Source organism: Neolamprologus multifasciatus, chromosome 3 (genome assembly GCF_963576455.1).
Source record: "Neolamprologus multifasciatus chromosome 3, fNeoMul1.2, whole genome shotgun sequence".
NCBI lineage: Eukaryota > Metazoa > Chordata > Actinopteri > Cichliformes > Cichlidae > Neolamprologus > Neolamprologus multifasciatus.
This window is the reverse complement of record NC_140441.1, coordinates 42,347,822-42,363,883: the sequence shown is the minus strand read 5'-3', so window position 1 is coordinate 42,363,883 and position 16,062 is coordinate 42,347,822. Positions and strand designations below refer to the sequence as shown.

The window sequence follows — 16,062 nt, the reverse complement described above, 5'->3', positions numbered from 1 at the left end:
AACCCGGAAGCATCTAGGCCTGCCTGGTCATCTGTCAGCATATATAAGGAAGTGCGGCTCCTTAAGAGCAACAGAGACTTCGCAACTACCTGTGAGAAAGTCTGCGGATTCCTCGAAGATGAAACTCTTTGTGGTGTTAGCGTGCGTGCTGGCAGGCTGCCTGGCAGAGAAACCTCACCCATGCAGTAAGTAAAAAAGGAAATCGGAGACGAGCTCTGTTGTGGTTACAGTGCTAGCTCACTGTTGGTTTCTCGTTGCTGTTTTCTCTTGCTGACTTGTAAATATTAATAAATAATTCTGTTTTCTCTTATTTCACGCAGAAAGCCCTCCCTTTCTGACTGGAGCCCTCACTGTTGTGAGTTTATGCTTTGTGTACTTAAAACTTTTGCTATTGCTGTTAATTATGAGGGAGAAAAGAGCCTCTGTTGTTGTTGTGCATTAGCAATGTTTGATTGAAACATAAAATATGACCCATTGTTTAATGTTTGGGTGAACACTGGGTAAAAAGCATTTAAAAAAGAATAAAAGTGTGTCAGCCAGTGCATCAGAGTTGAATGAGGTAGTCTGGTGGTGTTGAGATACAAGTCCAGACATTTCAGTGCTCAGGTCAAGGTCCAGATTGATGTTTATGGCGAGCGAGCATGTGAGGCATGTCTGACAGTGTGGAAAGCAAACAAAGAAAATGAAAGTTGTACTTGAACCAAACGTGCAACCACATTTAATTGTCATTCATATTCTGTGTGAACGAGAAAGATGTCAACAATCTTGCATTCTGTTTCTCCAGTCCACACAGAATGAAAAGCTGTGGGTTTATGCCAAATACCTGTACGATGCATGGGGACAAAGGATCCGGCTCATGGAGCTGGGGAACTACCAGAACACGTCATTCACCTATGACGTCCTGCTGCTCTTCAGAGAGGTGACCAAAGCAAACACAAGAACGTCTCAAATATTTGTTTTAGTGTGCAAATCACTGCTGATATGATTCTACTGAAGTGGAGACGCATGAGGCCAACAACACAACATGTTATAAGAAAGTATTTTCTTTCCTTAACGTTTTAATGGAATATAATGGGAACTTGTAAGCATGTGCAACTGACGCAATAAAAAGCGAGCCATTTTTTTTTTTTTAAAAACAAACAAACCTGTTAATGACAGCATATTTAATTAGTTTAAGGTTAGCACATCTTTCTCTGGATTAGAATAGATATTATGGCATAATTTTGGGTGCGAGCACCCATGTATGTTATTTCTGTGCTAGGTTTTGATTGTTATTTCCATCTTTAGCAAACAGAAGTTACTGAAATAACCATCTTCTTTAGACTGAATCATATTGTATGTAACAGCAAAAGAAATTCTCATTCTTACCCCACAACTCATGCACCAGGCTGCCATGTATGAGATCGACGACAAAGCTCATACATGCAAGAAAAAGCCTCTGAAGGCAGACTTCCATCCTATGGAAATCCCAATGAATGCAACTCTGGTGGGCCAAGCCATCCTGGGCAGCTCATCTGGACCCGGTGAAGGACTCCTGGTCAACACCTGGACTGGAAATCTTCCTGGAAACACAGGTGAGTTGGCATCTAATGTTCAGAACTGTCATCCTGACTGTTTATCTGCACTCTGTTTATGGACACATTTCATGTCTGTCCTTCCAGGAAGGTACCTGACCACCTTCACTGAATTCGGATGCATTCCAGTCAACAGTATGTCCCAGACAAAAGAGTATGGATGGGTGGTGACAGGGTTCGTTTCCTCTCAAGTCTATAGTGTGAAAAATGTAGAATGAAATACGTTTGCATGCGTCCAAGTAAAAGCTGTGTCGCTTTCTTTGTGCTCACCAGCTTCTTCAACAACGTCATTGGGATTTCTGACCCCGGTCAGCTCAACCCCCCCCGACTTCTGCCCAACAGAGATGACGGCGAATGGAGAGCAGCCTGAAGATTTCACCAGCTTGTTCTTTAAGCTGCAGTGAAGGCTTCGGCGGGTTTTTACCTTACGCACTGAGATCACCAATGTTGTAAATTGGCATTATATAAATAAAAATGAATGGCATGTAATTGCATGTAATATGCTGTCTCCCCCGTATTCCTGTTTGAAACATGGAGGACAAGTTTGGCCTCATTGTTCTTTCTGTGTATCTCTAACCGGGATGAACTTTGCATTCTTTTTGGCATGCAGAAAATGATAAAGCGGTTCGACAAATCATCTGGTTTTGTTTGGTTTGTTTTGGTTTTTTTTAGTTTTGTAACAGGTTATTGCCTGTCATATTTGCTTGTCTTACTTCCCATTTTCTAACACTGTGTTGTGGCCACATGTTGTGTTCATCAATACAAATGTAACACATGAATGCATGCGGTGCATTTCTTGTTTCATAAGAAAAGGTAAAGAAGGATGTATTCTCAAAATCTGTCTATTGACACAAAAAAAAAAACCATATTAATGTGACCTAATGGTTTCAAGAGAAAAAAAAAAGTCCTGGAGGGTCAAAAATCTTTGTTTAATGCCCACCTTGCTGGTTTCCAGTTGTTCCTTGCTTTCTGGATGGGTTCACCAGAGAGGTGACACTAGTCACGTTTACCAGCAGACATAGTTTCTAGCTTATTAAAGTAGTTTGTAAGGTGGGAGTGGTTAAGGTTACAAAAGCTGCCTTTTTTACATTGTATCAACATGCAGTCTATCCTAAGACTCTCTCTTCAGTCAGCCTTCTAGCTCCTCCCCTTGGTTTGTTAGTTAGGTGTCAAAACAGCTGAACCGCAGTTTCTAATAATAATAATAATAATAATAATGGATTGGATTTATATAGCGCTTTTCAGGGCACCCAAAGCGCTTTACAATGCCACTATTCATTCACTCTCACATTCACACACTATTCTACTATTAAAAGACATTCCCCTTGACTTTTATTCTCACATAACTGGTGTATTGAGAAATGACAAACAAAAAACTTGGCAGCGAAAACAGAATGGGAGTATCACCTGCTTGTTTTTTAAGGAAGTGATCTTTTTGAAGCAGTATCGTATGAGCAGCTGTTGCATAGGAAAACATTCAGATTCCGATCGAACAGCATGAAGGTCCTCGTCCTGCTTGTGTGCCTGTCCGTGGGCTGTCTCGCTCAAAGACCACGGCATTGCAGTGAGTACGCAAACATCTGAAGAAAGTCCTCTTTCTTCAAATGTCTCCAAATGCAGCAGTTCTCTTGCTTTAGCATCAGAACTGATGGTGACGATTTGTTTTTGCTTCAGTGTAGAATGACCAAGTTAGCAATGTAGCACATCTGTAGTGTAAATCCTCCAAAAATCCTTCTTTAATTTTCACAGGATACCCGCCACTGATGAGCGGAAGCCTGTCTGTGGTAAGTCTCCTCTCATATCCCTCTATTACATTTCAGTGTTGCAATAACAACTGATACTTAATGCAGTTGTTAGTTATTCAGAGTAATCTGTGAGAAGTAATCTGCAATGACAAACATTTGCCTCTGTTTGAAAGTCCACTGGAAATCAGAAGCTGCTGGCATTCTCCAAGTACATCTATGATGGACTGGGAGAGCGCATCCGCTTCAGACAGTTTGGACTCTATGACAATAAGACCTACCACCTTGATGTGCTTCTACTGTACAGAGAGGTAGCGACGGCACAGCAGTAATATTTGCATTCAAGTTTATCCTGGATACCATAAATGACTGTGTAATGGTGCCCTGTCCTCCAGGGTGTTATGTACAAAATAAACAACAAGAACCGCACATGCACTAAGCAGCATCTGAGCCCTGACTTCCACCCGCTGGCAGTTCCGAGAAATGCCACCCTGATGGGCCAGTTTGTGTTAGGCGCCTCCTCTGGTCCTGGACAGGGAGTCCTGGTCAACAGTTGGTACGGGGAGCAGAAGATGAAGACGGGATCAGGTACAATAAGAGGAAATCAAAGCAAAAAATTGCAAAGTCATGTGTTAGTTTGTAACACATGACATTCTCTTACATAAGCTTGTGTTGATCACAAACAAACCTGCTTGTCTGGTTGCGCTGCCTCGGCTCCCATGTGATCCACTTCTTGTTTCTGCAGCCAAGTACTTTACCACCGTCACCCAGTTTGGATGCATCCCCATCAGTACTCTGTACCACACCAGCAGCGGTGACTGGGTGGTCAACAGGTCAGTGGGCAGAAGGCTTTTAATATTGTTCTAGAACTTTCATGCATGTTTCCAAAACTATTTGTCACATTGCGTTTTTTCCCTTAATATTTGCCAGTAAACACTAAACTGGGTCCCTCAGTAGGGCGATGCCTTTTTCTCACACTCTAAAGTCTCCGAGAATCTGTGATCCTGGTTGAAGAAAACTGTTGGCATCCTCTGATTCATTTTGCTTCATTTTTTTTCTGTTTTTCAGCTTCTATAACAATGTCATTGGATTAGTCGATCCCCAAAAACTCAACCCGCCATTTTTCTGCATGAATGCTGAGCAGGGGGATGAAGACGAGCCAGTAACATTTCTCAGCTTGTTTAAAAAATGATTTTACAAATGGTGGTGACAATGATGATGATGATGAGTCACTTAACTGTGTTGCTGCCATTCATAAACAAGCTTCATTTGGTTAAAATTCATGCTAATATTTAATCAGAGTATTTTCATACATATTTTACATTCATCAGATTGAGCAGCGTTTCCTCTAAAATCTATTTTTAATCACACTGTTTCTCTTTTTTAATATTTTCCTACAACAGTTTATCGGTTAAATTCGTGTTTTAACATTTATGTCATAAGAAAATAAAAACAAATTCAGAAAAGTCGAGCCTGATACTTTGTTCCTGATACTTTTTTCACTGATCTGTACAAACTGCAGTAGGAGTGTGGCAATAATCAATACTCACAGACTAACAACGCAAAGACTAAAGGCCACTGGTATGTCCCACTGGGTGGCATGTTGGCAAAGTTCAGGAGTATCACACCAAAGAAGATCCTGAAGCTGAAGAAGCATTTTGTCATTCCCACTTCAAGAAGACTTCAAATGAATATTTTAACCTCACACCTTCCACAACAAAACTGGACAAATCGAGAAATAAATCTATTGGCATACATTCTGCTACTTTCCAGATGTTGCAGAGCATGGTGTAAGGGTATTGCGTCATCCACTGATTGACTGGGGGGGTAGGCAAACTGAGGGCTATCGGCTGTGTCTTGGGCCATGTGGTTGATGTGTGTGAGAACCAGTTTTTCGAGGCATTTCATGGCAATTGGTGTGAGTGCCACTGGTCTGAAGTCGTTTAAGGTGGACATGTCCGGTCTTTTGGAGACTGGTATGATGGTGGAGGATTCGAAAATACACTGACAATACTATTCAATTCAATTCAATTCAATTTTATTTATATAGCGCCAAATCACAACAAAAGTCGCCTCAAGGCGCTTCATAGATACAGAGAAAAACCCAACAATCATATGACCCCCTATGAGCAAGCATTTTGGCGACAGTGGGAAGGAAAAACTCCCTTTTAACAGGAAGAAACCTCCGGCAGAACCAGGCTCAGGGAGGGCGGCCATCTGCTGCGACCGGTTGGGGTGAGAGAAGGAAGACAGGATAAAGACATGCTGTGGAAGAGAGACAGAGGTTAATAACAGATACGATTCAATACAGAGAGGTCTGTTAATACATAGTGAGTGAGAAAGGTGACTGGAAAGGAAAAACTCAATGCATCATGGGAATCCCCGGCAGCCTACATCTATTGCAGCATAACTAAGGGAGGATTCAGGGTCACCTGGTCCAGCCCTAACTATATGCTTTAGCAAAAAGGAAAGTTTTAAGCCTAATCTTTAAAGTAGAGATAGTGTCTGTCTCCTGAATCCAAACTGGAAGCTGGTTCCACAGAAGAGGGGCCTGAAAACTGAAGGCTCTCCCTCCCATTCTACTTTTAAATACTCTAGGAACAACAAGTAGGCCTGCAGAGCGAGAGCGAAGTGCTCTAATAGGGTGATATGGTACTACAAGGTCATTAAGATAAGATGGGGCCTGATTATTTAAGACCTTGTATGTGAGGAGCAGGATTTTGAATTCAATTCTGGATTTAACAGGAAACCAATGAAGGGAAGCCAAAACAGGAGAAATATGCTCTCTCTTTCTAGTCCCTGTCAGTACTCTTGCTGCAGCATTTTGGATTAGCTGAAGGCTTTTCAGTGAGTTTTTTGGACATCCTGATAATAATGAATTGCAGTGGTCCAGCCTGGAAGTAATAAATGCATGAACTAGTTTTTCAGCGTCACTCTGAGACAGGATATTTCTAACTTTAGAGATGTTGCGCAAATGGAAGAACGCAGTCTTACATATTTGTTTAATATGTGCGTTGAAGGACATATCCTGGTCAAAAATGACTCCAAGGTTCCTCACAGTGTTACTGGAGGCCAAGGTAATGCCATCCAGAGTAAGAATCTGGTTAGATACCATATTTCTAAGCTTTTCAGCGCCGAGTACAATGACCTCAGTTTCATCTGAGTTAAGAAGCAGAAAGTTAGTGGCCATCCAAGTCTTTATGTCTTTAAGACATTCCTGCAGTTTAACAGACATTCCTGCAGTTTAACAGTTTACTACTGCCTGACAGCTTGAAATTCATAATGCATTTGCAATTTAGGCACACTGTTACCTCCCAACAAGCATCCCTCATCATCATTTCTTTGTGGCGTTTCTCTCTGTGTGTGAGTACTCCAGCTTCTTCCCACAGAGGCATGCGGGTCAGTGGGGTTAGTTTGTTTTGCCCATAGGTGTGAGCGGTTGCGTTTGTGTTAGAGAGACACCTTTTCCACCCTCCCAAAAAGCTAGAATTGGAAAAGTGGAAGAAAATTGATGACCGAATGACATTTGTAATGTATTATGTAAAGCTGCCAGGTATTTAGATATTTCTCATAAATAAATCTGAGTAACATGAATTAATAAATCAGAAATAATATCTGAATGCAGGAGATCCATCGCTGCCAAAAAATATTAATTTGATTGGACACCATTAATGTGTCTAGCTGATGTTTTTTCTTCCCTTTTCTTTCTTCCCTATTGTAGCGCACTGTAACTTTGGCACTTTGTACCTAGAGCTACTCTTGTTTACAAAGAGGAAATGAGCGTTGTGGTCGCGACCTGGAAAACACACTGCCACAACATTACAACAACTTTGCCTACTTATCTCTCTATATATAAGTTAGATATATATAGAAGTACTTCCATAATATGATTGCCCAAAACTACTGGGCTTTAAACATTACTAACGTGTACCTAAAACTGCCGTCTCCAGGCCTGGAAATGTTTCTACTCTACTCTGCATGTCTTTTAAATATTTCTCTAAAAGAGGCATATGTGTGATGCAAGTATAGAGAACATTTACTTTGCAAATTGTATCACAGTGTTGTGTTCTGCTGGATGGGATTGAAATCCTGGATGCTGGGTGCCTGCTGGCCACTAGATGGCAGTGTGTGACAAGTAATGAAAGAGAGAGACTTCCAAATCTATGCAACTCAAACATGAAACACTGATTTACAGTTCAGAGATGATATTACACAAAGAATTATATTAATGACAATTGTGTTGTATTATTTTATTTATTTATTGGAGTAAAAAGTTACAGTTATAGAGCAGGGTGAGGGGTCACCTGGTAGCAGTAGTAATGGATCCCCCTTAGCTCTCCAACTTCCTGCACCCCAACATCTGCTGTCATCACTCCCGGATCCTGTGCAGCCGTCTCCAGCCAAATAAGCCTGGAGTCAGGGTCCTCATCAGAAAACTGGAGCAAGGACCCTGAACTCCGCAACACCCTTAAACACTGCTTCAAGACCAGGCTGGCATTTTGCTTCCCCTCCCTGGACCTTAACAAGGCATCAGTGGTCCCCTTGTCAATTATAAGGTCCACAGTACTGGGACTGAAGCGTTTATCAAGTTGTGTGCAGTCCAGCTCTACGAACTCAATTTGAGAAGAACAGCTGTGAGGTTGAATGGCTTTAGCTTGAGTGTGTTCCTGCATTAGTTTCACAGCTATGGGGGAAATGTCAGCACAAGTGACATGGACGGAGACAGGAGAGTGCCTGTAGATAGAGGGTCCCAGTGCTGACGTACCACAGCCCATATCCACCACCTGGAGTGCAGCGTCTGGGCGAGACATAGTTTGCAAGAGGGGCATGATGAAGTCTCGGACAGAATCGAAACCAAAAAACCACTCAAAGTTTTTGAAGGTGGCTTTCCCGCTGCTGGTCTCGGTGTAGAAGCGGTCCCAGGTTGCTTTCTTATCCATGTTTTCAATCAGTTCAGCTACAGTGAAACAAAGATGAGACACGGGAGTTATAAGTAATACACAAAACATCGGTTAGTTTAGCATGATCATGATTGAGCTCTTTTCTTAGGTTATAAATAGACACTAATAGTTTCTTTTGAGGAAGTTCCCTCAACTTTAATGTGATTTCCAAGTTTATACAGCAGCAGTGTGTATAAGATACATTTATTCATTGCTGATATTGTTGTAAAGATGCACAAAATCTTTCAGTCAAATCCATGTGATAAACATGCTTTACTGTTTGGTTCAGCTTTTCGGAAGCTGCAGTTTCTGATGTTGTACTGACAGGTGTTTGACTAAGTGTTGCCCACCCCAACTATAACAGTGAGGGGGGGCGCAGACACACTGCGGCTACGATTAGAGACGCACATCTTTCTACACAGCTGCGATGACCTTTAATGGGCTTTAATGTGTAAACTAGCAGCCGACTGTACTATAGGACTACCTCGTGGTACAACTGCTTTTTTCAGTGAATACGTCACTAGCTTGCACCCCCGTCACAGCAGAGACCTTCGTCTCTGTGAATGGCTAAGGTGTTGTAGCTAGTTAGCTTAGTCTGCAGTCACGTGTAGCATGAAATGTCATGAACACATTTCAGTCAGGCTAGCCTGATATTAAAAAAATACAACATGTTTATACATACCAGTTAGAGAAGAATGATGCCGCAAATAAGCCCCCAAAACTCTTCTGCCGGACAAAAACGACTTTAAAAACGGAGACATCTTTGCCTTAGTTTCACTCTAACCTTTAACGTAAGAGTTCTCACTTTGGTATTTTTTCTTGGTACCAACAGGACTCAACGTCCTTAAAATGCTAAAGAGCAAAGTATTTGCTACGTTATAGACGATCTTTGGTTCGGTTATGCTGCAGTGACGGAACTGCGCATGTGTGTGAGTGCAAGCGTAAACAACATACACCCACTTAACCATCCTGTCAAAAAGCAGCTGTCCATGTACATTAGTGATGTGACGTTCTGTATCGAGGCTTCGAAGCGTGTGTCGAGTAATTGAGGGGACGTTTCCGCGAAGCGCGTATCGAGGCTTGCTTCATTTATGGGAGGAGCTGAAAATGATGACGTCCGAAGCCTCGCTGCCCGGCTGTACCACGTGACTGGTTCATGAAGCGGTTCGAACTTTGCCGCGAGATATGACAGCGATATAAACCCCTCAGACTTCATTCAAAAATGTGGGTGTTTGATGGAGAGTTGCGGTTAGTGAGAGTTAGAGACAGTTTGGAGGTTCATGAGAGTGAGGAGAGAAAGTCAGGAGAGAATGGAGCCAGCTAAGAAGAGGAGGATGTCCTCCCCTGTTTGGGAACATTTTGATTTTATTCCTCCCAACAAGTTGTGTAAATTTCTACAGAAGATGTATTTTCATAATACTGATGGTGCAATAAAACATATGTTAAGCTGTCTTTACTTTTGTACAAGGTGAAGTGTTTGCTATGTGCCAGGGAGCTGGGATATAACAACAACACCTCATCCATGCTTAGGCACTGCTGTCCAGCTTTGCATGAGAATAAGGGGAACACAGATTGTGGAGCAAAACCAGGTGAGCCATCAAATGCCATGATAATATAACATGCAGTAATGTTACTAAATGATATAACAATATTATACAATGCAATAAGTGACGTGTGTGATATTTATATTTGTGCTTTGTTTTTATTGTCTTTCCTCAGGAGAACAATCTCAAATAGATGAAGACCTGGTTAGCATGGTGATTGAGGACTCCCAGCCATTTAGCATTGTGGAGGACTAAGGATTTAAAAGATTTGTTAAATCATTAAATCCTAGCTATGTTTTCCCCACTAAAAAGGTCATAAAAGCAGTGAAAATTTAGTTTTTACAGAATAAAATGTGAACAAGCAGGACTGAGCCTCAGTGTGTAGCTGTCCATACCTGAACGTTACAAAAGCACAACCACTGTCCACACCTCAACCACACCTCACCTCACAGTAAATGATCATTTCCATTTTAAGCATTTCCAAATGATCATTTCCCATACTGCCAGTATAAATATACACAGTATACTGCCATCACTACAATATAGATGTTTTACACACTCCTTTTGTTGTTGACATTTACAGGCGTTGTGCAAAAGGCCACACTCTTCAAATTCATGCCAACTAATATTTTTACGTCCAGTAGGTGTCCTACTAGAGCAAATGAAGCTTCAAGAAGCTTTGCGCTGGGGTGAACCAATTGGATGAAAAGCTTCAGTGCTTCATGAAGCTTCATCTGCCCATCACTAATGTACATCACTGACATCTGTATATTGAAAACTACATATCAAACTCTTTCTAGGAAACCAAAAACCTTTTAACATGTACGTTTTCTCTTGTAGGTCATATACAATTTATTACTGTATAGTCCCATATTCTTCTTTCTCCTCTCCCTGCAGGAATAATGCAATAATGCTTTCAATTCAAGCATGGTTATACCAGGTTCCTACAGATGGATGCAGCACAGTACTGACATCAAATATGCATCAACGTGCAGTGTTGTTTACACAAAAAGACTTAGAACGTTATTCTCAACTTTCAATATTTAACTGAAAAACAAAAATCATACTGACACAAGAAATAAGATGTAAATTGCTTTAATAAAACTCAATGAAACGCAGTGTAACAAAGGAAAAGAAACAAACAAAGCAAGTAGATAACATTTACAACCACAAAAGAAAAAAAAACCCTGTACAACTCTAAATGGTTGGAGTCACTTCTATATTTCCAAAGAATTTTTTTTTAAAATTTAATTGTTTTGTCATGACTGAAGGTAAATTTGGGAGTTTGGGGCAAGAAGGGCAAATGAGGCAAGTAATGTGATTTTCTCTCTCTTTTTCATTTTTTTTCCAAATACACGAGTGTAATCTCATACACAGATGTATGTTTCATCAGCATGGCTGCTGGTAGGATTTCTTGAATGCGCTGCTGCGGCACACAGCAGGAGATGCATGAGATGGGCTGTGGCCAGGAGTGCTATTTGTACAAGATGTCGTAATGGCCAGGTCTATAGAGGAGGAAGATGCGGGGGTCTCCGCCTTCGGGAAAGACGTGGTGATTGACTGTTCCTCCCTCTCCTCTATCCATGTACTCCACCAGAATGGATACGTCCAAGGCCTGAGCTAAGGCGATGATGTGAATGTGGTCACTTTCTTTAGACATTGGCTCTACCTCCTTGGAAAAAGAGAAGAAAAAAGCACATTAGGTGCGAGTTTCAGACAATAAAACGTGTTTTTTATACCAGAATGGCAAACAGTGTACATTGACTCTTGTACATTATATTTAAATTTAAAAGCAGGAAAATGATTATCTATGTAGGGAAAACCTTCACCTGCTGGCAGAACTCCTTGACAGTGCGCCCACCCTCTATGAAATGCTGAAAGAAGGTATGCTGTCGCTGCAAGTAGCCTGAGGTGAGCAACCGCAGGTACACCACCACATAGTCTGATACGTTCTGGTCATTGAAGGAGCTCAGCAGCTCCTGCAGGCTCGGCTGTTTCTCACATAGTTCAATCAGGTCCATGAACTGGCAAGAAAAGCAAGATTTACATATTTAGACTCATGTACTCAGGCCTCAGCTTGCCAACTTTCTATTTAACTGGCCAAAACATGTGCTCTGGCAGATGGCCATCTAAAATTGGCTAGTCAATAAGGAAAAATCATTTGCACCTTAACCAACATAACAAATGATATGCTGTCAGTCAGGTTGAGGGTTTTACACCTCTTTTTTTAAGCTTATTTACAGCAACAATGCAAAAAAAAAAAACAGACAATAAAACAAAAGTATCTAACTAGATGACATCCATTTGCATTTGCAGCAACTTCACAAAAATAGTCATTTAGGTTTGCCAGAATACTCACAGTATTGTGAAAATCTTCAATAGTAAACTCAGTGAAACCTTCGTTAACCAGATCCAGTTTACTTTTAGCTGCAACTGCTTTGAACCTGATGAGACAAAATGTGTATTTAAAAAGTAAAAATTGTAAATATTACAGCCGCCTATGTGCTTATCTGAATTTTAAAATATTGAAAACAGAACACAGCGTACTGCTCACACACACTCATACATCCGATGAACAGACAGAACAGCAGCAGGACGCATTTAAATCGTCTGAGATGATGATGAAGTGTGAATTTGAGTATAGACACTAACAGCCAGCAGAGCACACACAGTAACCACTCTGGCACTCACCTCTGAAGTTCTTTGCTGTCATCTAGCAGGGACTCGAGATGTGCAAAGCCAAAGGCTCTGTAGAAACAGTTTCCATCTGGTCGCGTCTTGCGAATGTACGAGTATTTTTTATGCAGGTCCTGTAATAACAATAATTTGAAAAAATCTGTAAGACCAGATCCAAAACAGTTTTTGCGAATTTAAACAGAGAAACTTTGGATTGACATGTGGCTGCAGTAACCTGAGAGGCGCTGCGCTCTGACTGACCTTGATCTTGAGCTGATAAACCGTGTCATCCTCAGCGTACTCGCTCTGCAGCACCGACAGGTCCTGTCTGTCTGACACTAAAGGGTTACTGTTGGCTATCTGCACAACCACGCACACAAAATTGCAAATTAGTCATTGCAATCCATCTCAATACTTGTTTTTAGACTTTTTATTAAACAGTATGTCAGTGATTATGCATAAGTGACATTTCTTTTTATGCTCATCATAATCTCACAGCTGTGCACATAAAGCCTGTTACAGGTCAAGGTCAGTGTAATTACTGCACAGATAGATTCTCAAAGAAATGCATCTCATTTGTGTTCAGAGTGCAAATGATGCTTTTATAGCCCTGTCCACATGTCATCTGAGATTTCTGAAGTTAAAACTGTAAAAAAGATAAATAAAAAATAAATAAAGACAGTGGAATGGGTAAATTTGCTCATCCGGATCCCGAGAATAACACGAAGTCATCTTTATTTCTTTTTGCTGTCCAAACTAAAGGCTTTCTTACCTCCTGCTGAATCCGGTCCTGTTGAGCAATTATGGCCTCATCATATGCTAGGCAGTTCACTCCTGTAAGACAAGGGTGACAGATTTAAGAGGCTTCAGGAGTAGAGTTGTACTTAAATGACATACTGACTGACATGGAGGATGGTGAAGCTGTGGCATTGGGATTTTAACTGCACATCAGACTAGAAGCACTATTTGAAAACGCAGTGTTCCAGTGATGCAAGGTGTGTACTTTAGATTTACAATACCATAAATGTAGTAGCATTTATGGTGCTATATACAGACAATAGCACTGTAACAGTTCTGAAACTGAGACTGAAACTGCCCTACAAACATCTACAGTATCAAAGCACAACTCCATCTTCCCAAACTGTGCAAGCTGTATGGAGGTGTTAATGTTTCGTCAAAGGATGCTAGTCTGAGAAAACTAATGTTTAAAAACTGATTAGGTTAACGTCTTTAGTAGAGGGACCCTAATGTGATCTACTGCCCAGATCTGTGGTTTAAAAAAATGAAAAAATTGAAAAAAGTATGAACTGAAAGCTAGTTCCAGCTTTTAGTGTTTTAGAAAGTTAGGATGCAAGCATTTGCTACTAGGAAAACAACTGTTGCACAAATTCAATATTTGGATTGGATATTGATCAGATATCAACTGTGAAAACTGGACCGGCTATCAGTGATAACGAGCCAGCCCATTCGATTCATTTCTGTGTTGCTCTGTGTTTACTTTGCCATGTGTATCCCAGGGCTGTTTTCTTTTATTTCACTAACAAATACCAAAAATTGTATAGAATTATATTTATTTATTCATTCCTTTTTAGTTTTTTCAAAGTTAGGAAATGTTTTAAGTTGAGTCTAGTGTTTCCTGAAACATAAAAGAATACTTTCTAATCTCTTGCTCACATTGATATAGATTATTCATTTAAAACCGGTATCCTATCGCTAGTCAGTATTAGCAGATAGCAAAGCTAAGGTATCGGTATTGGATGGGATTCAGAACAAGCCTATTTGGGCCATCTCTGACTGCATTCACTTTTACAATTGGTGTGTTTAAGCAGATGTGACCTAGTGACACTGTCAGTGTACCTGCATTGCACCTACAATGCTGTGTGACAATGTAATACCCGAACAAGCCAGGGACTAAAACTGAAATAACTTTATATTACTTGGTTATTCTAGGATATTTTTAAAAATGCCTGGCTTGGATTTAGCAATCACAATTAAATGCGACTACATTATCTTGAATGTAAAAATAAATAAATAAACTTGATTACCCGTAATACAGTGTAGGTAAGGAACTAGTTTCTTAATAAAAGTAACGGCACCAGGTCCTGCATGTCGTTTTGCTTTAAAGGTTTGTCTTTTGTCAAAAAGCCCTTTTAGCTCGGTGTTTTCCTTCTCACTGGCGAAACCACTGATTTCGTTATAATGCCAGACAGCTGCATGTAAACAAAATGTAATAAAATCTGGAATAAATCAATTGACAAAGACACACTTCCCCTTTCCGTTTTCATCACCTGCCGACACCAATAAGCAAACAAGAGCGCGTTTAGCCCTTGGTCAGCATTTAACATGAAAACAAGTTAACCTACAAGCTAACGTCAGTCAGCTAAACTTGGCTAGCGCGACTTGTGCGAAAACAAAACAAATTTTAGCCACGACGACAGTCGCAGTTTTACAAACTAAAAATACGACGTCTTTTCTTTAATATTAAGTACACGTTTTAAGCATTTCCAAAAGTCAAAACCTCTGGAACTGTCACTCACTGCTGCCCTGACATTAACTAAACAAGCTTTTTTTTTCTTTGTGTAGCAGTGGCAGCTAGCTAACGTTAGCCCAGAAGCTCTGGCCTCTGTGTGCCCCTCACCGCTGCACATCAGCCAGATTCAGCACGGAGGAGGTAACGGCTGAAACGCTTTACAGATGCTCGTGTGAATAAGAGCTTTGCTTAGAAGAGAAATGACAGCGCACTTTGCTTGACATTTGTTGGTGTAACTGTTTCTCTCACCCTCCATCTCTCCCTGTGATGACTCTTGCTGCTCCTCCGCCATCTTAGCTGTTGAGATCGGTTTCCTCCCTCCGCATGACATCACTCGTCGCACACTTCCGAGCGCAGGCCAACGGTAAACTTACTTTATTTACTTATTTATTCATTCATTCATTCATTTAGCTGGTGGGCAACCTTTTCTGTTGAATGACTAATGACTTTGTTAACAAAGCTAAAGCGTCGTACGAGGCTTCCAGTACATTCCATTGGCTGACGAATAAATGATGCATTTATTTATATAATTACAGTATTATACCATATTTAATATACATTTATTTCTTTATTAATTAAAAACTTTAACTAAAATGAATAGAATATTTGGTAGTGTTGTCAAAGGGCCATTATAACAGGTTTCTTTTCTGAGGGTCAGGCAGGATTATGAGGCAGGTGACGTGTGCAGTCCTTCCACAAAACCATGGACCCTCACAGACCTGTACAGTCACTGGTTTGGGGTAATTTGTTTAATTGCAAACATGGGGAAAGTTATGCATTAATTCACTCTAAAATTAGAAGGGCTAAGGAGTTAGCAAATCCCTGCATAAGTTAGTTCTAAATGGCTTGTTTTTATTTATTAAGTTAGTGGCTGTTCTTTAATATCTGTGATGAAGGTAAAAATACCACAAACAATTAGTTTTGTACATTCATCCTCTGTGATTTTGAGTTGGTCCTTTCCTGTCAGTATTAAGGTGTTTAACTGCACATTTGATCTTAGTATTAGAAAAAGCAGAGCACTTTCAACAACATATCTAAATATAAATACATAAATGT

General features: G+C 40.6%; 3 protein-coding genes and 1 pseudogene across 4 annotated transcripts; 2 read left to right on the top strand and 2 right to left on the bottom strand.

Annotated features, from left to right (window-relative positions):
* Nucleotide 1: 1 nt before the first annotated feature.
* On the top strand, nt 2-2,209 carry LOC146523304 (ependymin-like; annotated as a pseudogene). Its single transcript, XR_014870230.1, has 6 exons — nt 2-185; nt 321-355; nt 785-919; nt 1,388-1,574; nt 1,662-1,749; nt 1,848-2,209. The product of XR_014870230.1 is annotated as an ependymin-like (transcript).
* On the bottom strand, nt 2,199-10,553 carry cskmt (citrate synthase lysine methyltransferase). The gene is made up of 3 exons (XM_085138081.1): nt 8,939-10,553; nt 6,576-8,273; nt 2,199-5,329 (listed from the first exon to the last, which is right to left on the bottom strand). The coding sequence occupies exons 1-2, from the start codon at nt 9,015-9,017 to the stop codon at nt 7,597-7,599; spliced, it is 756 nt and encodes a 251-aa protein (XP_084994207.1). The 5' UTR covers nt 9,018-10,553; the 3' UTR covers nt 2,199-5,329; nt 6,576-7,596.
* On the top strand, nt 3,005-4,792 carry LOC146523303 (ependymin-like). The gene is made up of 6 exons (XM_085138088.1): nt 3,005-3,138; nt 3,324-3,358; nt 3,493-3,627; nt 3,712-3,904; nt 4,062-4,149; nt 4,385-4,792. Exons 1-6 carry the CDS (start codon nt 3,072-3,074, stop codon nt 4,506-4,508), a joined length of 642 nt encoding a protein of 213 aa, XP_084994214.1. The 5' UTR covers nt 3,005-3,071; the 3' UTR covers nt 4,509-4,792.
* Nucleotides 10,554-10,879: 326 nt separating the features above from the next.
* On the bottom strand, nt 10,880-15,388 carry LOC146523301 (ubiquitin thioesterase OTUB1-like). The gene is made up of 7 exons (XM_085138068.1): nt 15,256-15,388; nt 13,249-13,310; nt 12,738-12,836; nt 12,492-12,610; nt 12,160-12,244; nt 11,630-11,824; nt 10,880-11,472 (listed from the first exon to the last, which is right to left on the bottom strand). The coding sequence occupies exons 1-7, from the start codon at nt 15,335-15,337 to the stop codon at nt 11,275-11,277; spliced, it is 840 nt and encodes a 279-aa protein (XP_084994194.1). The 5' UTR covers nt 15,338-15,388; the 3' UTR covers nt 10,880-11,274.
* Between the last annotated feature and the right edge of the window lie 674 nt (nt 15,389-16,062).